Source organism: Dunckerocampus dactyliophorus, chromosome 10 (genome assembly GCF_027744805.1).
Source record: "Dunckerocampus dactyliophorus isolate RoL2022-P2 chromosome 10, RoL_Ddac_1.1, whole genome shotgun sequence".
In the NCBI taxonomy this organism is placed as follows: domain Eukaryota; kingdom Metazoa; phylum Chordata; class Actinopteri; order Syngnathiformes; family Syngnathidae; genus Dunckerocampus; species Dunckerocampus dactyliophorus.
The window spans coordinates 14,692,563-14,719,473 of NC_072828.1; the positions used below are offsets into that span (position 1 = coordinate 14,692,563).

At 40.8% G+C, this 26,911-nt stretch overlaps 1 protein-coding gene across 11 annotated transcripts in view; it reads left to right on the forward strand.

The window, feature by feature from the left end:
* Positions 1–474: 474 nt before the first annotated feature.
* The window catches only part of celf5a (cugbp, Elav-like family member 5a), a 272,470-nt gene continuing 246,033 nt past the window's right edge, over positions 475–26,911 (forward strand). For 10 of the 11 annotated variants that reach the window (XM_054788697.1, XM_054788700.1, XM_054788705.1 and 7 more), the window contains exons 1-2: positions 475–982; positions 16,376–16,458. In XM_054788697.1, coding sequence (XP_054644672.1) covers positions 598–982; positions 16,376–16,458 — 468 coding nt within the window. In that variant the 5' untranslated portion in view covers positions 475–597. The remainder of the gene's footprint in view (positions 983–16,375; positions 16,459–26,911) is intronic. The other variant, XM_054788704.1, reaches the window with a different exon arrangement.

Here is a 26,911-nt window from a genome sequence, read left to right on the forward strand (position 1 = left end):
GTATAAGTGTTTGTCTCATTAGTATTTCAAATCAAACGGGTCGTACGGGGTCTTTCCCTAGGGGGCGTTACAGAAAATAATCGAGAACCACTACAAAACTACAGTATAACTACAGTATAATCTTGCAAAAAAATTGTTGCAAAGTATTGGTGAAATTGGTGAAATATTAATGGGAGAATTGTTGGACATTGTGAAACAATGTGCGACCACCAAAACACATTCCGACTGGTTTTGCTTTGAAGTTGGCACTTTAACAGGCTCAAATTAAAATGTTTTCCTTATTTTATAAAGATGCTGCGCTTCACACTTCACACAAAACTGGATCTGTCTTTTTCTGCCTTGCTCTCTTAAACTGTAGAAATCAAAATGACCACTGGGTGTCGCTCCAGAGCGTCTAATATCGCTTGTATACTCTCAGTGCTCCACCATTCCGCTCGTCATTGCCTTGTTCTCTGCCTGTGTGTGTGTGTTATGTGTGTGTTTTGTGTGCGTGTGTGTGTCGGCTAGAAAGTCAGCCTGGTTTCCAGCTGAGTGCTTGCTCTCTCTCACACAGTGTGTGTGTGTTGTCATTATTATCCACTCTGCTCCCAGCTCAGAATGGCCAGATTCACTCAGACTGAAACAAGAAGGCAGCAGCAGCAGCATCCTCCTCAGCAGCATCCTCCTCCTCAGCAGCAGCATCCTGCTCCTCCACACTATTCCAGCCTCTTTCTCAGCGGACACAGTCAAGCTTCACTGCTCCTGATCCCGCACCAGCAGCACCAGTACCCGCCGATCACGTTGCCCAAACCCATGAACGGCTCGGAACCCATTTCACTTCATCCGGAGAGCGGCGCCATGAAGGACCAGGATGCCATTAAGCTGTTTATCGGGCAGATTCCGCGCAACTTGGAGGAGAAGGACCTGAAGCCTCTCTTTGAACAGTTTGGGAAGATCCACGAACTGACGGTGCTCAAGGATCGCTACACCGGTATGCACAAAGGTACCGTGGCGACCCTCCAACTCCATTAATTGCCTTTTTAATTTTTTTTTTACAATCACATCACTTTATCACTTTTGCTTACGAGTAACTGTAACAGGGTCAATTAAGTCATTGTAAATATGATCATTTAAGCCATGATGATGCGCATTACGCATGCTCGGTTTGTCCAATTACGCGCAGGTTCCTCCCGCATTTGGTGATCATTGTAGCTTTATGAGCAAGTGTTATTTATTGCATTCGCACCCTTCTAAGTGGGGCAGAGGCGCTTGGAAGGGATGCATTTTTAAAGAGCCAGTGCCATCTTTTCATCATTTATTCATCCATGCTTCCCTCAACATCAGCTGTACATACTATAGGCGCTAAAGCGACCAAAATCAGTTCAAAGCCTCGCTGACCCACCAGAGGAGCATAGTAGCAGAGGAAGAAGAAGGCTCCCCAAAGTATATGACAACATGACGGATGTGTCCACGGAGAGTGGACCCCCCCCACCCCAGCTTCTCTCCCAGTAGGAGGCAGTGGGTGTAAATCCACGCTGCTCACTGTTCACACTTGACAACTTCCACCTTCCGTAATGAAGTTGGTTACCAAGGGTAGGCCTCAGTGCGTAAATCACCAAAGGGAGGAATTCATTTCTTAAAATGACTTCACCCTTTGCAGTCCATCACAGAGTTCTCCATCCGCCACCCCCATCACCATCATCACCACCATCATCATCAGCTCTTTCATGATTTGCACTTCCCTGAAGCTAACGTTGCAAAAGTCTTCACACAATTGAGATGCATTGATGAGGTGATGGAGTTTCTTGGTTTCCATAGCAACCATTATTATAAAATTTCAATCAAAGAGTGAAACGATGTAAATGAAATGCATGTATGTCCATGTATTATTGGTTTTTGGATACCCTCTCAAAATTTGAACAAACATGCTTTTCATTGGACAGCAACAATACCTTTCATTTAGTAATTTAGTTTTTATGACAAAGTAGTTAGTTTTCCACATGTTTCAGAAAAAAAACTTTCAAGGTAGGTGTTCAATTGGGTTCAAGTCTGAATGAGGCATACTTGGCCACTCCATCACTTTCAGCTTCCTCAGAAAGGCACTTGTCGTGTTGAAGGTGTGTTTGGGCTCCTTATTGTGTTGTAAAACTGCCATGCGGTCCACTTTCCCAAAGGAGTGAATCTTGCTGTGCTTCACAGTTTCACAGTACATGTTGGAATTCATGTTTCCTCTCAATGACCTAGCTCCCCAGTGCCGGCAGCACTCATACAGCCCCAGACCATGACGCTACTACCACCATGCTTGACTGTAGGCGAGATACAATTATCTGGCTCCTCACTTGCGTTGCCAGCTATTTAGACAATAGTGGTTGAGTCATTTTTAGTTGGTAGTAAATCTATACAAACTGTACACCGGCTACTTTAAAGTGTATCCACATTTACTTTCTGCAGAATCGTCTCTTGAGAAAATATACATTTGGAGTTTTACAGCTTTGAATGTGAGTCTGCTTACTTGACGTTGTACAAAAAAAAAAATAAATAAAACAAAAACAAAGAAAAAGCGAACTGGGTGAACATCATCTACAGGTCTCATGATATTCTTAGATGACATGAGGTTCTAATTTTATATTTGCTATTCAAGACATGCACAGGGCAATACTTTTTATTTATTCATTCATCCGTGTGTGATTGTGCTATGGAGTGTGTGCAAACACGTATGAAAGTGTCATTACCCTGTGTTGTGTAATGATTGCAGTATTTAACTGTGGAGTGATTGTGGCTCAATCACCAGCGGGCTTGGGTGGCAGATGAAGTAGCTTTGACATTCTAATTGCATCTCACCTTGGCAATTAAATAAACAAATTGTAATATTATAAACTATTCATTGTCAGTTGTGATTAATATAAAATAACTATCGATAAAAAAAAAAACATTTTTATTAAGAAAAAGACCTTCATGTACCACCATGTATCCCTTAAAATTTAAAAACAAAGGTACTGGACTTAAGAAAATAATATATAAATATAGCATATATTTATATATGTTGCTGTAAATTCCATTTGCACAATAGCATTACATGACATTAATTGTCAATCTGTATTGCTTCCTAAGTGGACAGGTCGATTTCCCAAAGGTGTGATTGATTTGGAGTTACATTTTGTTGTTTAAGCTTTCCCTTTGTTTTTTGAGCAGTGTATATATACAGTAATTATAAATATATATTTGTATACCGTATATTCCCTTGCTATACCCCTGTAGAAAATTGAGATGATAGCAGTGTGATTGTATTTTTGTTTGTGTTCATTTTATCAGATCTTTACATGTATATATTATTGATCTATTCATCTAAAATTGTTATTTTTAAATTGTAAGTACATCCGCTAATTATCTCATATTACATACTACTACGGCTAATCTTATATTTGCTATACAGTAATCTCTTGTTTATTGCGGTTAATTGCTTCCAGACCAAACCGTGATAAATGAATTCCCACAAAGTCGGATTCCTGATTTATGAAGGGAATATTTTTGTAGTTAGATCATTGAAAACCTGTTTATGACTGTCTAAAGACAGTTTTTAACATTATTAAACCCTCTAGACATAAAATAACACCCATATAGTCACCTTTACAATATATATTACCCAATGTAGCTGAGAAAATTTAAGATATAAATAAAACTTGTGCTTGTGTGTGTTGCTGTAAATGTGTTCCAGACGTGTGGAGGGCAGGAAGTAACGTCGGGGGTTCAGAGTTGAGTTTTAGCTTGGCACGGGTTACGGCCGCAACAGTATCCCATATTATTATTATGTTATTATGATTATGATTATTATTATCCATCCATCTTCAGCATACCCACGACCCTAGTGAGGATAAGTGGCATAGAAGATTGATGGATGGATGGATTATTATTATTATTTTATTTTTATTACTGTGCCTGTTGCAAGATAATTCAAACCTGCAATAAAAGCCTGTTGCTCCAGCAATCAAGTCTGGTGCTTGGCTCACCGAACATTACAGTAACATTACTGACACCTAGTGAACAATGTAGAATACTACATATCACAGTGACTGTGTCTTCTTAATGCCTTATGTTTGTATTTTAGTTCATTTAGACATTTTTATGCTTGAAAATGCTTAATTTACCATGAAACAGCATGATTTATTTATTTATTTTTGAAAAGCGGTGAGAGAGAGAAGCTGAGAAATTTAAACCACAATGTGGAGAGGGACGACTCTACTTGAATGGAGAGAAGGTCTTGCATATCAAAGGAGGGACTTTCCATTCTTGTTGATAAAGTTACATCTTATTAGGTTTGCACAGAAGCATTTTAGCCACTTAGCAATCTCCCAATTAGTGATGTGATTAACAATACATAATCAATCTGCTATGTCACTGTCCATCGCTGACATTGTGTTTTTGTACAGTAAATTATGTTATTAAGCAAAATGGATTATGAGGTATGGATCGTGATGGAAATGTGAGTTATCCCCCTCACAAGGACACACACACACACACACACAATTCATCAGCAGCTTTTGATTGCAGTTTGCTCCATCTTGTCCTTTGTCTGTTATTTCCTTGCATGTATTTTGCCCGTGGTAATCCGCGAGGGAGAACATGGAATTAGTTTGTAAAGCGTGATAATAATGCATGGCCATAATAAGTTGACTCAAGAGGATTAGCAAATGTGCATTGTCTGAAGCGGCGCGTCCCTTGGGTGATCAGCTGGTTGCCTTCCCTAAACAGTGACTGCCTCTGCCAATTAAAAATTCCGTCTAGTCTGCCTCCTCCTCCTTCTTCAATGATTAATTCTGCCCACGATGTCTGAGGCCTGCCAATTATTGTTGCCCAATTGGTATTAATAGGTAAAGGCTTTCCTCATGTACAATACATTACAGGCACAAAACTTTTCCCTTCGGCTTTAATTAGAAAAAGTTTTTTTTTTCACGGAATGCAGATGTCACACAGTGGATGGAGTTTATAGTTCCGCTGGGATAAACATACATGCATACTGAGACAGACAGATACTGCAGATAGGCTAGGTTGCAGATAGACATGCAGGTAGAAAGACAAAACTAGCAGAAGAACAAGACCGGAAGTCAGACCGCCATTAAGGATAGCTAGATAGACAGGTTGGCAAGCAGATGCAGCGAGATGGGCAGCAAGAATAATAGAAGGGCAGCATGATGAACAGACAGGGAAGACAGGAAGACACAGACAGGTACAACCGGTAGGCTGTTGATAGGTGGTGCGACAGACAGGTATAAAAGCAGACAAACTGGACGCCACCAGGTGGGTAGGGAGGTATGCTGGCAGACAGGTGTTGACGGTGAGTAGACAGAGCGGTGAGTAGAGAGACAGACAGGCAGAGACTCAAGCTGTCAGTCTGACACCCAGTCATTGCCAACATACTGTAGAGCCAACAGGCCGAGCAAAGTGATGTTTGCATCAGTATGAAGGCAGCGTAGTTTTAATGCATTAGGAAAACTCAGCAGAGATATTGCCTTAGACTGCAGCCAAGCACGAGCATATTAAATCATAGAATAAGCTAATCAAATATTTATTCAACTTTTGACTTTTTTTCTTCGTCCTTCTCAGCTTGAAGGATACGGTATATTGGTAGCTCATGTGACTCATTTAACAAACGGACTTTCAAAATAATGTCCTTAAATAACTTGTATAAGTAAAGGTAAATGAAGTTTTAGCCTTTAGCCTTAATCAAAAGACATATGTGTGTGTAATTGTTCAGTCAGGCATGTGTGAAGGCTGCCAGTTATAAATAGAATCTGTGTGGTATTTCCAAAAATAGGTTAAGCTGCCATTGCTGCGCTGCTGGCATGACATCACTGAGTGTGCCCGCCCCTCACCCCCACTTTCCCCAAAAAACACTGCACTATGTATCCATCCTACTCTGAACAGTATTCATTTTTAGATGATTTTGAAATATGGACCTCATGTATGCAATTGACACCTGCAATTAACAACAATAAGAGCACAAAAAGACATGAGATAATAAAGCAAATATGACCGAAAACAGAAAATACACAGTGTAACAAATAAGTGCGACTTTCTTTAGTGTGTGTTTTTCCTCTCACCTTTCTCACACGATGATCCTCCTCCCATCTGAGCAATTGTCGTTTGAAGCGTCGTCTTTGAAAAGGTAGCTTTCAATTTGCGGAATCAAAGCCACTGAGCACCTGATCCCTTTGTTAGCAGACAGTTTGACGCCCGCCGGTCAACCACGATTGTGTCTTTGCGCTGATCAATCGATCTTCCTCAGAGGTTTAAACGGCCTAAAAGAAGGTGAGCATTGACAGGAGTGTCACGTCTAATATAGCTACAGTAGAACGGAATACACTTTTCCCTTTGCAGGGTGTGTTCACATTGCTGTTTGTTGTTGGCTTGCAGGATCATGCAAAAAAACCCAACAGATTTATATGAAACGTTGTGAAGTGAGCTTTTTTTTTTTGCAACCAAATATAAACTAAAAGAAAAAGCAGTATCCAGTTTTTGCTAATCTAAGCTGTTTCATTTGCGAACGACCCATGACTAAAATGTGCAGTTTCATGGCATCTGTTTTATATTTTTTACTGTACAGTGATCCGTTTATCATGGTTAGTTCTGAACCTGACTGTGATAAGGAATTTCCGCAAATTAGATTCCTTCTTTATAAATGGAATATTTTCATTGTTAAAGCATAGAAAACCTGTTTATGACCTTCTAAATATGGATTTTAAACATTATTAAAGTCCTCTAGACATGACATAACACCCTTATTACCCTTATTTTTTTCTGAATAGCGGTCTCATCAAGGTAACATTACTGACACCTAGCGACTAGTGTAGAATATGTCATATAATATTTTGCCTCATATTTGTTTTTTTGTTCATTTAGGCACTTTTATGTTTTATGTTTTTAAGCTTAATGCTAAAATGCTTAATTTAGGCCAAGGCCAATAGGCCACAGTCAACAACAAAACAGCTATCATTTAATCATTAATTAATTTTGAAAAACCTGATAGAGTGAAGCTATGAAATTCGAACCGTGAAATGGCGAGGGCTGACTGTAAATTGCATGAGCACATGCACAAGCACCTAATATTGAATGAGCAATGCGATCGTTCCTCCCGCCACTTATTAATGATAACCGCCACCTTGCTTAATAAAAATAAACACAACGACTTGAAAGAATGCACTATGTCAATTCGTGAACCCAACCTCAATGTGATTGTGCCTCCCACCAGCTACGTTAACAATCACACAATAAAATTAAATAAAATGACTGTACATAATCCACAAAATCAGGGAGGATTCCGTACTATAATGTCAAATCTCAAAGGCAAAGTTTAAGAAATGTATGATTTCTGTTTATGTTCTTGCGTCTTTTCCCAAAAGATGCCGTTTTTCGGCATTTCCCCTGCAAAGGTTGGAGGGTGGTGCGGGGTATTGATTTTTGTGGAAAAAAAAAAATCCTGCAAGAGCTTGCTCGTTTGTAGGGAGGGAGTGACATGTCGGGGCTGTAGAGACGGGACTTGGCAGGTTCACTCTCTTTGGCCTCCCAGAAGTAAAACAGCAGGAGGCGCTAAGTGGCAACCTCCACATTATTTACAGCTCTGAGAAAGTCCATCCATTAACTGTGTCAATTAGCTCCCTCATCGGGGGATGCTGGCCATGAGATGTATTTATAGAGCTGGCGCTGACTTTAATAGAAGAAGCAGGACAGAGTACTCGGAAAGTCGACAACAAATAAAGAGCAAGGATCGGCCAACGTGCTCTCAGGGCTATAGTCACAGATTGAAAAAAATTCTGGCCGACTTGACGACGGATGACCACTTGCAATCTGTCATGTCATCTCTCAAAGAGGCAGCAATCCCCCCGGATAACTTTATTAGGAGGCAGTTGGAAATGGAATCCAGTCGTGCTATAATGTTGTTATACCCGCAGTGTATATAGTCTTAAGTATTGGGAGAATTACTCCCTGCCTCACTGTGTCAGTGCATCCTTCTTTTTTATGATGGCTTCTTTACCCCAATATTGATCCTCCTCGGACCGCGGAGCATCTCAAAAAAGAATTTATTGCCTTTGTCAGCCTTATTACACCACGCACGCCTCACCCTAACACATGTACGGCATGTAAGTACACGACACGGCGCTCCTTTGGGATGCGCCGCCTATGGATCTGCTTGACTGCTACTGGGAGGCAAGTGTAGTGAGTGTAGTGAGTGAGTAGCAACAAATCAATGGTCCAGGTCTTTTCTCTCAGGGGTCAGAAAGGGTCCCACAACTATTGCTGCATTCAAGCCTGCCCAGAGGTCAGAACTACTACTCTAAGGCCTCATGTAGTGGATATTTACTCAACCGCAAGGAGTACCAGTCGTCTATAAAGGTAAAGCGTTTACTGTACGAATGCAGTTTTATAATAATTATTTTTGTAAATGCTCTAATGAAAGCCAGAACATTTATTTACCCAAACCGCAAAGAGGACTTCAATTGGAAACAGACTGTTACGTAACTCATTATACTGTATATACATACTTATTTTTAAACTTCAGTAATGAGTTGCAGTGCATGAGAAAGTGGAAAGAAAAACCTAGCTCATTTATTAACAAGTAGATATACTGAACAACACAGCACATGTTGTAATAACGGTAAGGAGCAAATTACTCAGCCAGCATGAATAGCGCTGATGAGTTCGTTGTAAACAACAGTACGGCAAGTGTAACATGCATGAGTTTCACACCAACAGCTGAGTATAAATACAAATAAAGTTGTAGTAGAAGTTCCACAAAAGAAATATGAAAAGTCATTATATATAACAAGTTATTTTGTTCAACTTTAATAACAATTTGGAGTCAATGGGAAAGTGGAAATGGAAAACGTAGCTCTCTTTGACCACAAGATCATTTATTAACAAGTATATTGCACAACACAGCAGCAACAGAACCAATATTGTAATAGTTTTAAGGAGCAAACTGCTCAACCAGCATTAATTCCGATGATGAGTTCACTGTAAGCAACTGTTCGACAAGTATAACACGCATGAATTTTACATCAACAGCAGAGTAGTACAACCAGCATTTTAAAGCACATGCAGAGGTAGATAAAGGTGCTAAATTCTGACCACTCGTAATGCATCAAATACAGCTACTGCCATCTTGAGGTTGCCTCAAGCCACAGCTGTTAATGCCTTTTTTTTATAGACAGACACCCTGGCAGTTATTTGCTTTTGTAGACCATGCATCAGGCAACGGTAGGTTAATTGAATAGAGGCATTAATATAATATTATTTTACGGTACTTTTTTTTGTAATCATATTTTCCACAAATAAATAAAACTATATTCTGACAAATATAATATATAACATTATGGATGGTATTACACCCTGCGATTGGCTGACGACCAGTCCAGGGTATACCCCGCCTCTCGGCCAAAGTCAGCTGGGATAGGCTCCAGCATACCCCCGCGACCCTAACTAGGATAAGCGCCATAGAAAATGGATGGATGGATAGTATTACAGTCAATCACTGAAGGGTTGCGCTACCTTCTTAGGACTTGAGGCTGTCTTGTGTCCAAACTCATACTTGTTTCTTAACAAATATTTAGCAAATATTTTCTTTTAAAATGCTCCATGCAGAAAACAGTTTTTTAAACTACAGTGGAAAGGTCGGCTTTTCTGATGCTTTCGAGTTTGCCACGTCGATTTGGAAGGCGGTGTGCATTGTGGTAGTAAAGAATGTGGAGACCCAAGGAGGTATCAGATGTCGTGTGTTTTGGTGTGTGACACCGTATGTAATCTTTTCTTTGAAACAACAAATATAGTATAATGGTGTGTCTATGTGCTCATACACCCTTGATGGATGCCCGTGCTCCATTTTTTGTGTTCCGCCATGCATGTTCATTAATTCCAACCATAGCTCAAGGTGAAGGGTGACTGGGAGGGGGTCAGTGAAAGGAGAGATGGGGGAGGACTTTGGAGCCTGAAGCTTGAAAGATGAGTGGGCTGGAGTGATTTATGACGCCCTGATGGAAGGATGTAGTGGGCTTTGAGATCAGGCGATGGTGACTGAGCTGTGCTACTGACCCCTCCTTCAGCCCTCTTTTAAGGTGGCTGTCTGACTTCATTAAGGTTTACAGGTTACGCAAGGCTACAGCTTATATTACAGCGCTCATTACAAGGCCATTAGGCCCAGGCAGAGAAAATATTGTTGTCAGAACAATGAGTGAGAGCATTTCGGTGGGCCGGGGAGGACCATGCTCCTCTTCTTTTATTACACTCCTACCTTTACTCTTTTTGGGACCGTGATCAGTTCGGGAATATTTATTCTTCCAAGGTAAGCGAGTGATTATAGGAGTTAAAAGCTTCTCAGAGACCACCATGATTACGCCCCTCATGGTCAATCTGCACCTCTGAGCCTCCCTCTTGCTTCCCCTACAGCCAATGATTCAGGTCATAATCACGTTCTTTCAGTGCTGATGATGCGTGCTTGGGCTTCGATCTATCTATCCATCTACTGTATCTATCTATCCATCTATCCACCCACCCAGCATCCCACCCCCCTATCTGTCTATCCATCTATCTGTCTATATACCTTTACAGTATATGACAACTCTTGTGCTGGTTGTCTTTTTCAAATCTTTATGTAAATACTCTATATAGCTATCACTTCAAATTAGTTGCACATTTAGTCAAATAACATAGAATCTGTATCCTACTCAAAAGCATTGTAACATTTGTCAAATACATCCACACAGTCACATTTTCCTTATGCTCTTATAAAGCTCCCCCTCACCTGTAATGATGAAAAATACAAAGACGAATAATAATACGAATAATTATTCGGTTACGTGCGTAATGTGCCTCCTGCTAGATGACCTGGATTATTATTTAACAAAGTGCAACACAAGTCATCTAGCTGCACTGATAGCATTCTCCAAAGATGGCAAATAATGTCTGGAAGGGGAGGAAATGAGCAACATGCGTTGCCAGCAGGACCGCTTCACTTTTTTTTTGCTACCTTCACACTTTTACCCCCATGTAGTGAGGAAAATGGCACGGTATGAGCGAGTTCACACTTTTTTTTATTACCTGGGGCAGCTTGGCTCTCTGCCGGCCTCTGGAAGGGGCGGTCAACAAAGGGAGTGGAAAGCAGTTCAGTCTGCCCGAGAACATTTGACAATGCTGTGCTATATAATTTATGCTTAATTATAGATGCTATAATTATACATCTGTTGTGGAACTATATTGTATATTGTTGTATAACTATTGTACAACTATACATTCATGGAAACATTATTAGACAACCTGTGTTTTTTCAGTTTCATGTTCATTTTAATGCCTGGTACAACGAAAAGTACACTTGTTTGGACAAATGTAATCATGACAACAAAAATAGCTCAAGAGTGACATTTTTAGCTATTGATGTAAGAACTGATATGATTTTGGTCACTATCAAGAAAACCATGGAATTTGCTAGATATCGACTCTTAAACCCTCATGAGCTATTTTTGTTGTCATTATCCATTTATTTTCTATGCCGCTTATCCTCATTAGGGTCACGGGTATGCTGGAGCTTATCCCAGCTGACTTCGGGCCCTTGACTGGTCGCCAGCCAATCCAAGGGCACATATAGACAAACAACCATTCACACTCACATTCATTTCGATTCGCCAATTAACCTAACATGCGTTGCGCACACGGGGAGAACATGCAAACTCCACACAGAGATGCCCAACGGAGATTCAAACCCAGATATTCCCAATCTCCTGACTGTGTGGCCAACATGCTAACCACTAGGCCACCGTGCAGCTGTCATCATTATATTTAATTATATTTGTCATCATTGTACCTCAAAGTGTGCATTGAGCTGTGTGAGAAACTTCAAGTCAATGACTGGCTTTGAGTTTGGTTTCAAATCTGGATAGAGAGAAAAAAAAAGAATTATTTTAAATAGACTAATTCCCTTGACACAGAATGCAAATGGTTCCTGTCTGTCCAATTTCTAATTAAAAATCTGATAAATTAGCAAATACAAATTACAAAATTTAGCCTCTCTTGATGCCTTTTGACTTACTATTAAAGCCCCCGACCCGCGCCTGAATAAAAACCCATTATCTTATGACTAATTTGTGTTATGGAGTTGTTTGTGTTAACGTGTGTTGACCATCTACTATCTTGTTATTGTCAGAGCGCACGAAACAGCAACTTGCCGCAGCATGAATGTGAATTTCTCTTGGAGATAAATAAAGTATCTCTCTGACACGTAGCGCTCCATGTTTATTTTTTGCAACTAGTTAAACCTTGGCAGAGGTCCGTCCATCTCTAGTTTCCTAATTGCTCGATATACAGTATTTTATAAAGCTTGAGGCTAACGGAACCTCACATAGACAAGAACCAAGAGATGCTAGTAAACTCTTCTAGCATTGCTTCTGTGCTAGACGTGGTTTAGGCTAAGGACAAAGCAATTACCAGAATATTCTACATGCCAAACTTTGCTCATGGTGAGCTTACAAAGGCCTCCCTGGCTGCATGCTTCGTCTCACCGCGCTCCCTCTGTCTCACTCACTTATTCACTTTTTAATTACATGGCAATTCAACAGTGGAGATGAAGAGACTCGGCCCTATTTCCCAGTACCACACACACACACACACACACACACACACACACACACACACACAGTGCGGTGCACATGAAAATATATCATTAGGAAGCTGGGGCGCGTTGCAAGGAAGAGATAGATTTGGCAGCTGCAAAGAGAAAAGCAGAGGAGGAATTTGTGAAATCAATGTGGTAGATAAGGCTGTTTAAAGGTTTCTATCAGACGATGCACAGGATCATCTCCTCACAATAGGAAGGTTTCCCCGTTGCTTTGTCAGCAGGGTCCCGATGCCGCCGTGGCTTTCTTGTTGGATTTCAAACTATTTCATCATGCCCCCAGCCCCTTCTCTCACACTTTGCTATGCCATGCAGCACTGCGCCTGTTTGGCTTCCAATTATGCTGTCGTTAAAGCAAGTTTGCCTGTGGCCTGCCAATTCTTATCAAGCCATATATTGAAGAGCACAGAATCTCATGTAAATGGAGTTCATGATTTTGCTTTGTTTGCGGCTGTTAATATATTCTCTGCACAACAAATACAATATGTTGCAATTGTAATGCAAAGAGCGAATGTAAATTCCCTCCCCTTACCCTCAGCCATTTGAGAAACAACCCTTATAGCAGGGGCGCCCACAATTTTTGCACTGAGGGCCGCGTACGGAAAATTTGAAAGATGCGGGTGCCACTTTGATATATTTTGTACATGCTGAAACCAATCCAATATAGGTCATTGAAGAAAACATCAATATCTTACCTTTAGTTTTATAGGTGATAAAGCAAATAGTGTAATATCTTATTAGTAGGGCTGTCAGTTGATTAAAATATTAAATTGTGATTAATCACATTTTGTCCATAGTTAACTCATAATTAATCACACTTACATTGCAGATAGAAATACGTTTTATCCATAATAAGTTGGGATGTAAATCTCTTTGTGGTAAACAATTTGATACGCAACTATGAATACTACATCACATTTTATGTAAAGGGACATACATTTTAGAAATATGGCCCATTATTTTATTGAGTGAATAATATACATTTGGAAATCCCCCAGTTTTTGCATGTTTAATGCGAGCGACACTTTGTCCCATTTTGTTTGACGGCCCTTGAACGCACTATGTAACATTGTTCTACGCTTTACAGATAGACTAAGTAAAAAGTAAAAATACAGTATACTTAACAAGCATACTGTTTTTTACCCTTTTTCTTTCCCAAATGGTGATACTATCTGAGAATGCATAAAGGTAAGATTTGATGCCCTTATTGAGTGCTAATGTGCATATTTGTTCGGTACACAACCTCCCTGAAAAACAGTAATATTGAAAGACCAGGCTTATACTGGAGGATGGTGGGTCTGTATTCATATTTATTTAATTTGATGTTGTTCCTGTGTTAGTTTTACACAATACATAATGAGATAAATTACATCGCTGGAATGTACGTATGTTTTACTGATCATCTTTCCCGGTGACTAGCTAGCCGCTGCTAATGCTAGCATTGCTAGCTCTTAAGCCATGGTACCACCATTGACATAAGCCCCTACATAGCTGTCCTTGGTTATGCCTGCCGTTAACTAGCAACTCGTACCCAAATTTTAGCTTGCAGTTCAAAGCAAAAAAATCAGTCGAGAGACGGCTTACATCTAAAAAAAACACTCGTTAGTTTGGACACTCGGATGCCGAGATACCACTGCATAAATGGCAATAAAAAATACCGGCAGTGCTTCAGTACCTTCTCGCAGCTCGCTTCTGTCTGACAGGTCGACATAGTCTGTGACAATTCAAATCACAGCGACAGTAGATACAAATAACTTTGGTCTCGTTGCAAGAGCCATCTGCCAGGACTTTGATGCTAAATTTATGTTTTTTTTGTCCATTTCTGCTCAATATTTTTTCTCCCTTGCGGCTCCATTGTTGCAGCTACTTCCTCAAACTACGGTGTGGGCCGAGGGTGAAACAAGACGTGTGCACCTTAATCACGCATAAAAAAAATTGTGCCGTTTGACAACCCGACTTATTAGTAATGTTTTAATGTAACTCTCAGAATATCCAAGCACCAATAAAAAAAGAAAAAATCTGCGGGCCACACTTTGGACACCACTGCTCTTTTTAATGTTAGCACACACAATGATGCATACAGAGGAGGCAGTGTGAGGTCGAGTGTGAGTGATTGAGTGATTTGCATGGCGGCCATTGGAAATCATTAGGTTAGGGCTGCAGTGACATTCTGGAGGCCACCCTGACACCACTTTTATAGGCAGCCACCTCAAAGGTCATGACCCTGGATGAGGGGGCGTGTCTGTCTTACCCAGTCATAGCAAAGGGGAAAGGTATATTGGAAAAGTGTTTTAAAAAATTCAATCTCCGGGTGTGTGGTACACTTGACTGATGATATGAGTAAAAGCATTAATGAGCTGTGTTTGTCCATTAGCTTGTGACTCCAACAGGCGTTATTGTACACTTTATCCACTTTTTGCATGTATTGTGTAGCTCTGTACTTGGCAATAGATGCCATATATCACATACAAGAATATAACTTTAAGGAGTGGAACAGGAGGACACAAACGTGAGCAACGCGAGCACAGTGCTAACATTACACTCGCATTTTAACAGCAACATCATGCTAAGTTCACCTATTGACTGAAGAAAATAAAAGTAAAATAAAAAACTTACAGCTCCCATATCTGTAGCTGACTGACGGAGAGTTGTACAGCGTTATTTTAAGATGTGTAGCGAAGCCATTTTTTTTCTTCTTACCAAGATGTCCTTCCGGCCAGACTGTGGCCGAGTGGTTAGCATGTTGGCCACAGAGTCAGGAGATCGGGAAGACCTGCGTTAGAATCTCCACTTGGGCATCTCTGTGTGGAGTTTGCATGTTCTGCCCGTGCGTGCGTGGGTTTTCTCCGGGTACTCCGATTTCCACCCACATTCCAAAAACATGCATGTTAGTTTAGTTGGAGACTCTAAATTGTCCATAGGTATGAATGTGAGTGTGAATGGTTGTTTGTCTATATGTGCCCTGCAATTGGCTGACAACCAGTCCAGGGTGTACCCCATCACTCGGCCAAAGTTAACTGGGATAGGCCTCAGTATACCCTCGCAACCCTAATGAGTATAAGCGGCACAGGAAATGGATGGATGGAAGGTGTGTGGTATCATGTCCATGTCATAAAAAGCCATAACTTCAAAATCGACCACTTCTTTCAAAAGTGGAGCAAATAAGTGAGATCTTTCTCAAGTTTGGTGCTCATAAACAGACACTAGGGACATCTACTACTGTTATAACATCATTAAAAAGTCACTTTTGCATAATAAGGGACCTTTAGTACATTACCACCTGCTTGAATGCACTCGAAGGTGGAAAACAAGATCCAGTAAAGCATCATCAGGAGGGGCAGAAAATCTGATGCACGGTAACCCATGTGAACCTCATTAGTAGAACACAAGCAAATCTATTTATTCAGACAGTCACGAGGAAAATGATTGCCTCAATACTCCATCTGGTTTCTCCTCATCGCTTGTCTCTTCTGTGACAGATGTTGTGTGGCGTGTGCACGAGCGTCCATTAGTGAATGCACGCATACTCTAGCAGCCTTCGCGACCCACTTTTAGAGAACTAAAACCAAGCAAATTGATCCATTTTGAAACATAAATAGACATGTTTGTGCTACTGTATTCACACCATTTACTATGTATCATTGTTGTGTGGCTTTAGCAGGTATTTGGGGCTCTGCTGAGAGCTCTTATATGACCCTTTTTGCTTATTTTTGTTCTTAACGTTGTGTTCCTATTTTACAGGTTGCGCCTTCCTCACCTACTGCGCCCGAGAGTCTGCCATTAAAGCCCAGAACGCCCTCCATGAACAGAAAACACTCCCAGGGGTAAGTGCTGTCTCCTCCACCTCTCTGCTCATAAAATATATGAGATGAGAAACACTGGAAAGCAATTCAATCAGCAGCTTCAGCCTTTGAAGGTCTTGTTTCTACGATTGCATTGTGTCTTGTTCTCTAGAGGACATATGCTGCCTCATTCTTGTGAAGCCATTCAATACAGTGATTCTGTGCTTTTCCAGAAAGGTTATGACAAGGGTAGAAGCATGCGACAGAAATGCATCATTTGCTCAAGAGATTTGCAATGCTACACTTCAACCCCGCGTGGAGGCTCAAGTCGGTTGCGAAGCCACATAGTAGGAGAAAAATCTCCCATTAGCCATATACAACACTTTCTAATACAAATAATCAAGTGAGAGGTGTGCATCTACGGATTCACATTTTCAGCTGACTGGCGAGAGGCGGGGTACAACCTGGACTGGTCGCCAGCCAATCGTAGGGCACATATAGACAAACAACCATTCACATTCAACCTAAGGACAATTTAGAGTCTCCAATTAACCTAACATGCGTGTTTTTGGAATGTGGGAGGAAACCGGAGTATCCAAAGAAAACGCACGCATAGACGGGGAGAACATGCAAACTCCACACAGAGAAGCCCAACAGAGATTTGAGCCCAGATCTTCCCAATCTCTTGACTGTGTGGCCAACAGGCTAACCACTAGGCCACCGTGCGGCCCCCTTCAATAGGATAAGGTGTGCAAACCTCATACTGCCAGTTTTCCGTCGGTGGCCACTTACAGTACTGCAGTAAAAGGATAAACGATTTCATAGAATAACAGAATAGAGATGCATATTGACACATATAGACACATTTATGTCTCTAAAAATGTTGGACAGGTAGCTTACGACAGTCAGATGCCCTTTTTGTGACATTATTATTTTATTTTTCTATGTACTGTGTGTAATGTTAAGTGACTGCTTCTCGACAAGTTCTCCATTTTTAATGGAGTGATATCACTCTTACATTACACATGTTTATTTAATTTGAAGGTCACCATGATGCCATTTTTACACCGCTTTGTTTTCAAATATAGCTTTGCATGTTACACCCAAACACACACACACACACACACACACACACACACACACACACACCCTACACCGTACACACCTTAGAAGACACAACATTGACAGCATGCAGTTTGAAACCCTTTTCATGTACCTTGTTCAATCGTGCTTCATATAACCTTTCATGCTGACTTCTCGGACATGTCCACACCTCCCATCTCCCCTCTCTTGCTGAGCTAGAGCGTGTCATAGAAATAGAACAAGCCGACGTTGAAGGCTGTCGGAGGGTTCACGTGCTGTATGAGGCTACTTCGCTGTAACCGTTCTTTCAGCTTCAATTAGTGTGCACAGGAAACATGAGGCAGAATGGGCCATTAATATCATGTCATTGGGCTTTTTGACCTGGGGTCTCCAATACTGTCGGTAGACCCCGGTCCGGATTTGGACTCAGATGCCTTTCTATAGGAACCCCGACCATATTTAATGCTGTAACTAGCGCAAATGTTTAAGGATTTTCAGCAAAGTCACATGCTTTGTAGCTCCTCCCACGTGTCCCCATGCACTCCAGCCAAGAGGAGTTTTGTGAGTGGTTATTTTGGTGGCAGAAGAGAAAGAAAAAGGATGAATGTTGTGCTTTAACAAAAAGAAAAACAGTGAAGAAAAAGCTGCTTAAAGCACTGTAGTTGTTCATATTAGTTCATCTTGTTGATAAAAATACAATAAAATAGAATATAAACTAAGACTATCCATCAATTCATCCATTTTCTATGCCGCTTGTCTTCACTGCGGTCGCGGCGGTATGCTGGAGCCGAGACTTTGGCCGAGAGGACAGGTACACCCTGGTACACCCTGGACTGGTCGCCAGCCAATCGCAGACTAAGACTAGTGGAACAGTTTATTTTTACGTTGCCAGACATTTTAGAATGCCTTTATTTATCATACATTCAGCAATGGCTTTGCTAGTCCTTCCATGTGAGTGTGAAATAGGCTTAGAATACAATAGATCATGTTGGGTTGACAGTTTTCATGTCACATATTGTTTCTATGAGGAAAATACCGTATTGTCGTGCATATAAAATGATCCCTAATGTAAAACGACCAAGACCAAGGGTGTCAAACTCAATCACAAATGTGGCCAAAACTCAAAGCCTACTTTAGGTTGTGGGCCAAACTGGACATTACCCCCCACCAACCACCCACATGGACATTTTTTTCACATCGGAGTTGGGGAAATGTGCATTTTTTTGTGTCCATGTCCATTCAGCCAGAGGAATAGTTTATCCAGGAGGAATCACTTAATTACGCAGTTTGCTGTAAGCACTTTGTTTCATGAGGTCCTCAAGGCGAGCCAACTCAATGCTATTTTCCAAACAGTTCGGCGGGCCGGATTAAATTGCAGCATGGTCCGCATTTGGCCCCCGAGCCTGAGTTTGATGTCCAGCATTTTCAAGATCAGTTTAGAGAAACATATTTTTAGCCACAAAAAACACATTCATGATATTTTATTAATCATATTTTGACAGTTGTCTCATTGCTTGATCATTATTATGCTAAACTTGGCATTATAACTCTGTGTTGTTTGCCAACTTGCTAACCTTCATGACACTTTATTTTACCTTGGCTGCATCTCTCCGGGTCATGCCTAAGAGACCGGAAGAAAAGCTCTCACTCACATGAGCAGACATTGTTTGACGCCACATGTTGGTTTGCATGTATAAGTACCTACAATTTAAGATGACACGATTCATTCAGACTATTTTCAGGAGACAAGAGAAGATGACAATAGAAGACAATAGAAGCATTACTTTTGATGATTTGCTTTGTTAAAACCCTCTTTCATAGTTCATAACCTCATCTAGCAATCCCATTGTCTGTCAATCAGCATTAGCCACGGTGGCCAGAATGAACAATATGTCACATAGCACAAGTAAGAGACAAGTCGACACGTTTTTATTGTTGGATAACGTATTTGCTGGATACCTACTAGGTTCTGTCCATATGGAAACCAGAAGGCACAGATGGTTTGATCCAAAACATGAAGCGGGAAGCGTCCTTTTGCTGACAGGAGATCTGATAGCCTTAAAATAGATGTTTGGACCCTGCTGGGAGTTCTTGGTTGTGCCTTATTTGTGTTACCCACTCTGTAATCTTGTTAGCCGCTGAAAGGAACAGCATGGCCTAATGAACATGCATTGGACTGGAATATAGTTCTGATATCATGAGGAACCCCAGGGACGCCAGTGCCTGACATGTAAGTTTGGCTGCAAAAAAAAACAAAAAACAAAAAAAGAGAAGCTCTGACAACTGAACAGGTGTGTATGTGCGCACTGCTTCAATCTATTTGCAGCCAGTGCGGCTACAGACAGGCAGGGAGTAAAACATGCACATGTGGCAGCTTGCCGGAATGACACACCACCCACCACTTTTGAATACATTATTTGTCTTTGTATTTGAGCTACTTTTTCCATTACGTAATAACTGCAAGTGTGTTTTCATCCTCCTGTGGCAAATTAGTGCATGAAAGTCTTTATTCATCGAATGAACACAAAACCTTGGAATGAATATAAATAAGAGCAAGCTTCTGCATGAGTCTAGAGCCTAGCATCATGACAAAATCATCCATCCTCTGAGTGTTTCATGTTTTTTTTTTTGGCAACTTCCTGCTAGGGCACCAACCACTTTGGTGCGGTACCTAAAGTGTACATCCAGTACAATGGAAAGAAGAAAATGATGGTACGGTTTACTTTGGTTTAGACATTACACTGACACCCATTACACATTTTTATTAGATTTGACCATTTTCAAATTTGGTAAGAACTTTTAAGGATTATTATTCTCACACTGAAAATAAAAAGACAAATTATATTATGAAAATGAAGTCATAAACCTATGAGACATAACTACTAACACGACAAACATAAAAACATAAAACTAACATAAAAAACATTTGGAATTTCACTTTTGAAAAATAAAATTTTTCCTTCTAAAATATGATGTTTTTCCTTGAAAAATGCAGAAAAAATATCACATTTTTAAACAAAAAAATCAATTAACACAATAATAATAATAATAATAATAATAATAATAATAAACATCTAAAAGATATTACTTTTTTTCTTAAAAAAAATTATAAAAATAAAAATAAATTCTCATAATGTAATTTATACATGAAATTATTTGTATGGCTCTAATACTTTTTAATATTATTACTTTTAACACTTCAAGGTGTATAAAAAAAGTTGTAAAGTTACAATTTCATATTTTCATGAAATTTCTTTATTTGCATATGTTGGTATGGACGTCATCCTTCGGTCCACACCAAAATGTATTGCATAATTGCATGCATGACTGAACACAGGCCTGTTTTCCGGTGGACAAAAAAAAAATTCTCCAAAAAATTAAAGGGTTAAAATTTAAGGAAAAGTCATACATTTTTGTTCTTCTACGCTGTGATACCCAGATTAACCGTTATTTGCACTGACGTACTGGATGTTTTTGTCAACTTAGTCCTCAACATGACCTACATTTCTTTGGATGCGCAGTTGCGCTCTCCTGTGCTTGTCCTGCACTGTTCGCCTGATCATTCCCCTGTCCCTCCGGAGGATGTTAACTTCAGCTCTGTTCAATGTCGTCGAGGTCATGTGGTGGTGTCACATACACTTTTGATTTGAGATGGACCCACAGAAAAAACGTTCAGCGGTGTAAAATCAGGTGATCTCGGGGGCCATTCCATTGGGCGGTTCAAAGCAATAACATGGTCACCAAAAAGCTCTGTCAGTCGATCAGTTACAATTCTCCTCCGCTGTGGTGAAGCACCATCTTGGGCCCACCAAGCATGTGCCAACCGTCCATTTCCTTGAAGACGAAAACACGGCATTCCTCTGAGAGTACGAACTTGTTGCGGAAAAAGTACGGTCCAACAATTAAACCATTTCCGTCAAGATTGGTCTTGTCGGAAATGGCTTAATTGTTGGACCGTACCGTAATCTGGGTATGACAGCATAGAAAAAATGTCTCATTTTGCGTCACAGTTTATGACTTAAATTTTTTGGATGAATTTTTTTTTTTGCCCACTGGAAAACGGGCCTGTGTTCAGTCATGCATGCAATCATGCAATAAAGTTTGGTATGGACCAAAGGATGATGTCCATACCAATATATGCAAATAAAGACATTTTATGAAAATATTCAATTGTATTTAGTGGCTACTTTTTGGAGTCTACTTTTTTTTTATACACCCTGTATTGCAGAATGAACATTTTACCGCAGACTGACTGTATAAAGCATGTGTTATTAAGCTTTATGTACAGTATATATGTTTTTGTATTAGTCTTGTAAGTGCAAGAACTTTACAGTCGATCGACAATTTTAGAATTTTTAGAATTTTTTAATTTTTAAAAATTGAATTTTACTTGTGAAAAATACAACTTTTTCCCCTCAGAAAATGTATAATTTTTTTTTCTAATTTTCTTTTATTTTTTTCCTCTCAAAAGTACAAAACTTTATTTTTGAAAATAGTAGGAAGAACATCATGCAAATTTGACTTGCAACGTCAAAACAAGGAAAATAGACCTGTTAACATGTGAGAAGTTTTCTTTTTCTTTTTCTTTTTTTGCGATGCCACCACAGAAGGGTGGCAGTGATGTGTGATGATAACCATCGGGACACAAATAAAGGTTCCACTGTACACATTATGGAGTCGCTGTATTTACATGGAAACATTGAAGTGCAACTTACGGATTTAGTGTTCTTTACCGTGGCGAGCTGAACTAAACCGTACCGCTTGGTGTAAACGTGGCTCATCTCACCCATAGTGTCCTCACGCCCCCAAATCCTGGTGACTTCAAGACCAACATAATCTCAGTCACATCCGCATGTTGGCTCCACATTGCGGGGCTTTTGTATCATCTAGTACACTATTAAACTGTTTCTGCTGCATACATTCAGTAGCAGGCCTTTTTATTATTATACTCGACCTAGGATGGGGGTGCAAGTGTAAGAGTCTGGCAGTGATGTAGGAGGCAGGTTTATGGAAATAGCACCCGCATTAAAACCCCAATGAGAGCAGGGAGAGGATTATGTTGTGACACTAACATACACACATACCCAGCACACACACACACACACACACAAACCATACACACATAGCCTCCTGCAATGTCAACACACTAAGTAGATCCCACGCTCTCAATTGCCTCCCTCTTCCACCATTGCTCACTTTTTTTGTGTCTGGGACGTCTCCCTAAAAAGCTGCATACAGGTGCACGAGTATTACTATAGGTGGTACTATGCTGATGTACGAGGGAGCTATACAACAAGGCTACAAGGGAGTGTGGCCAACCTTGCAGCTGGGGGAGACGATGCTGCCGCACCACTGAGCTGTTCCTCGACACGCTGTCGAGCTTTGCTCTTGGAAAAACATTTAAAAAAAAACAAAAACGTAATCTTGCGTGCTCGGCGCCGTCCATCTGCTTAGCCGTCACATGAGCCAAACTTGCACTTGCTCCTCCGATCTGCTGCAAAAGTCTGAATTATTCAATGGTACACTGTGTGAAGGTTGGAGGTGTATGAGTTTGGATTGTGTGTGTGTGTGTGTGTTGAGTGGGGGTGGGAATAGAGCGGACTGGTCAGCATGAAGCCAATTGGTGCTGGCAGGATGTGAAGCCTTGTAGCAAGAGAGGGAGAGAACTCATTAGAATTTAGCCTTTGGAAAACAGGAGTGTGTGTGTGTGCATGTGGTACAAAAGTGTGTGTTCCTATCAGTAAAGTGATTGTGACAAAGAAGCATGGTCTTTCCTTCTTCTTGAGATTTGTTCTCTGAATAACAGCGGTAGCGTGTGTTTTGAATATAATATTGGTGTTTAAACCACAAAGCCCATCTTTACTGCTCAACCATGTTTGAATTTTTCATAGCGGCTGCAGTGACGTCTCTTAGTTTCTTCATTTAAATATTTTATCCCTCGGTTCCTCCTGGCAAGCATCCTAAAAACAGAAGCTGGACCCCATAATTGGTGAGAATTTGCTCCAAAAGAATGCTAAAGGTCTGTGTATTAAGGAACATGCATTTGTGAGATGCACAGCATTTATGTGAATTGCATTCATGCAAAATGTCCGGAATCTTCACAGCTTACTTCTTTTAACTCTTGTTTGGTATTCTTTGTATGAGTTGATGGTGGAAGTCTTACTAATAACAAAGAAGAAACTAGACTTACAGTATTGGCAATTTTAAACTGTCCAGGGCATCAGTAGGTTATGATATACAACCTTCTTTTAGGGAAACACTTGGAAAACACAACCAATTTTCTCAAAAAATCCAGCAAAAAAAAAAAAAAAACTTTTTTTCTTTTAAAAGTTACAACTTTTCTTCAAAATATACAACTTTTTTTTCCCTCAAAGACATTTTCTCATGAAAATATTTTTTTTCTCAGAAAAAAATACTACTTTTGCCTCAAAAAAGAAATTTTTCTTGAAAAAAAAACCACGTCTCCTAAAAATATCAATAATTTTCCTCATTACTTTTTTTTAAAAATAAAACTTTTATCTCAAAAACCATTTCTCATAATATATGGTAAATGGTCTTTCACTTGCATAGCGCTTTTCCACCTCCAAGGAACTCAAAGCGCTTTGACACGTGAGCACATTTACCTACTGATGACGCAGCATCAGGAACAACTGGGGGTTCAGTATCTTGCCCAAGGACACTTCGAAACAATGACAGGAGGACAGAGGAGCGAACCCCGCAACCTTCATGTTGGGAGACAACCAAAAAAACCAAAAACCGAAAAATGTAATTTATTAATTTATTTTTTGGTGTGATCCTAATACTTTAAAATGTCACCCTAAAATGTATTCTAAAAATATTTTATTAAGATATATGTACTTAAAGCTAAGACGTTATTATAGTCCATTTACAATTGTACAATTTATTAAGTAGCCCAAAGCTTCGGTAGCATGTGGCATGCAACCACTTCCTCATGCTGGTCACCCACTGGTCACTCCACTCTTCAACCAGGAGTTGTTGCATGCTAGCCAGCGTCATCATATTGGTCACTCGATAATGAACTGCACACAAAAGCTGATCTCAGTGTCCTCTTGGAGAATGGAGTTCATTTTCAGACTGTAGAGATTAATTTAGTGATGATAAGCCTTGCTTTTTCAGTGATGGAGATGTCCACACTCCTGGTTGGAGGAGTGCCATCCCACAGCAGTGTGTGACCGGCATGAGGAAGATGTGCTGGTGAGGTCTAAAACGTATTGGCAAATATAGTGTTAGAGCAGAAAAACACAAATGACTCATCTTTTAGTTTTGTGATTATTTCCCATCTAAAAGGGTTACATTACTTGTCTTATTTGTTGATATGCTACCTGTAAACCTGAATTTATTAGCTCCGGATGAGCAACGCATTGATGTTACTGAAATTATTTGCAAGGGAGCCACTATGGCACATTTCCTGTGTTCTGCTATATGTGATGCATGTGGCTCTGTGCGGCACTTTATGACAATGTGGCAACAGTGACAATGTGTAAACACAACCATTCCTCTGGTGTGTATGTGTGTCCGTGTGCAGCATGACGGCTGTCGTGGCATGTTGATGTAATGTGCTGCTGAGGCGGCTTGCAGTGTTGTGCTCCTCAGAAAACAGATGAATCCTCACACACACACACACACACACACGCGTGAGCACACACACACGCACGTATGCACCCGCTGGAGCAAAGAAGCAGCTAGAAATAGACTAGAGCAGATATATGGTGAACTGTTGGTGCCGTCACAATGTCGCAATATTTTCTCACTGTCTCGACATTGCTCCTTTTTGCTACACTACTGTGGCACACAAACACACACACATGCACACACCCCCACACACACACAAAACAATAGCCACATATTTAGAGAAGCCCCCTCTGGGGATTGACTTCCCTGTGTTTTTCAGATGGGGCAAAAAAATTAAAGGATTTGTTCCCAGTGCCTAGTCAAAGACCTTCTATACAGTATGACAGGAGCACTTTGCTGGACCCACTGCAAAATAGCTAATCAAAGATCCTCTATATGAGAGAAATCGTTTTCTGTTCATAGAGACTGACTGCAAAAGCACAAGTCAAAGATTGTCGATATGATAGAGCGTTATTATCTTGGTAAAGGCTGTTTTGATATGCAGGCGTACCTAATGAAGTGTTCAGTCACGATATGCCGTCTTTGCAAGTGTTTATACTGTTAAAATGCTCTAATCCGCACACCACCGCCTTCCCCACCCGTTGAGCCACTTCATGGCGAGAAGTGTGCTATTTTTTTCCTGAGGTACAGGTTACCAAAAGGGCTGAATTATTAATGTTGATATTTTTAGCCCATTTAACCTATTTCTGGTTGTGGCTGGAGACCGCTCGCCCATCTGTCTGCGAGATTCAATCATGTGACATGCCTGCGATCTGGGTTAGGCAGCTCACTTGTGTGAGTGGAGTGGAGTGGAATGAGCTCGGCAGGAGGGGAGTTTTTGGATGTGCACCTGCTACCTGTAGGAATATTAGCTTATGTGATGTCATGCAGGTCGGACTAGCTAATGTTAGCAAAGCATCACTGCGGAACCAGATGAGTCCGGTTTTGTCAGGACTTCAAAATGGACACAGGCGGTCGATCCATTAGCAGGTTCGTGCACAGGAGGCTTGTACTGGTGTGCCCTAGCCCCACAGGCACAAGAGAAAGAACATGGTTGATAAACTCTGGCCTTGAACGGCAGCTTGTCCATGTGTCTCTTGTGCCAGCGTGTGTGTGTCCTTGTGTGCAGAGTGAAGAGAAATGATTAGCCTACAAAAAAACCACACACACACAAACAGACAAGCCAGCAGATTAGCTGGCAGGCAAGCAGAACAAGCAACTTCTTGCCATAATGAAGGAAACATGTACACTTACAATACCGTGTCACTCAATACCAATAATCAGAAATGACATCTGACCTTGGGTGGGGGGGTGGCGAGTGTTGACACCTCAGAGTCATACCTTCTGAGCTGAAATAGCCGAGCGTGCGTCGTATATCTGACTGAAATGGCACACTTACGGTGGAACCAGTAGGGAGCTCATTTGTAAGGCTGCCTTTGGAGTGTGCAAGGTGGTGGTGGTGGCAGTGATGGCAGGAGGGGGGATGTTGCACAGCACGACAGCCAGCGATTGTCAGCAAAAATCAGGACTAATGAAATACAGTCCACATGGCTCAGGGCGTGGGGGAAAGGAAAGTAGAGGAGTGTGACTGACAGGAGGCGTGAGTGGAAAAGAGCCTGAGGAAAGCCTCCAATCTTTGAGTCCCAGCCCCCTTCTCAGCCGGGATAAGGGAAACAGCATGAGGCATAGGGGAGAAGATAGAGAAGAAGGACTGTGTGTGTATGAGGGTCCCCGGGGGGATATGACACGGAATACAAGTGCATAGGGAATGCTACTCATG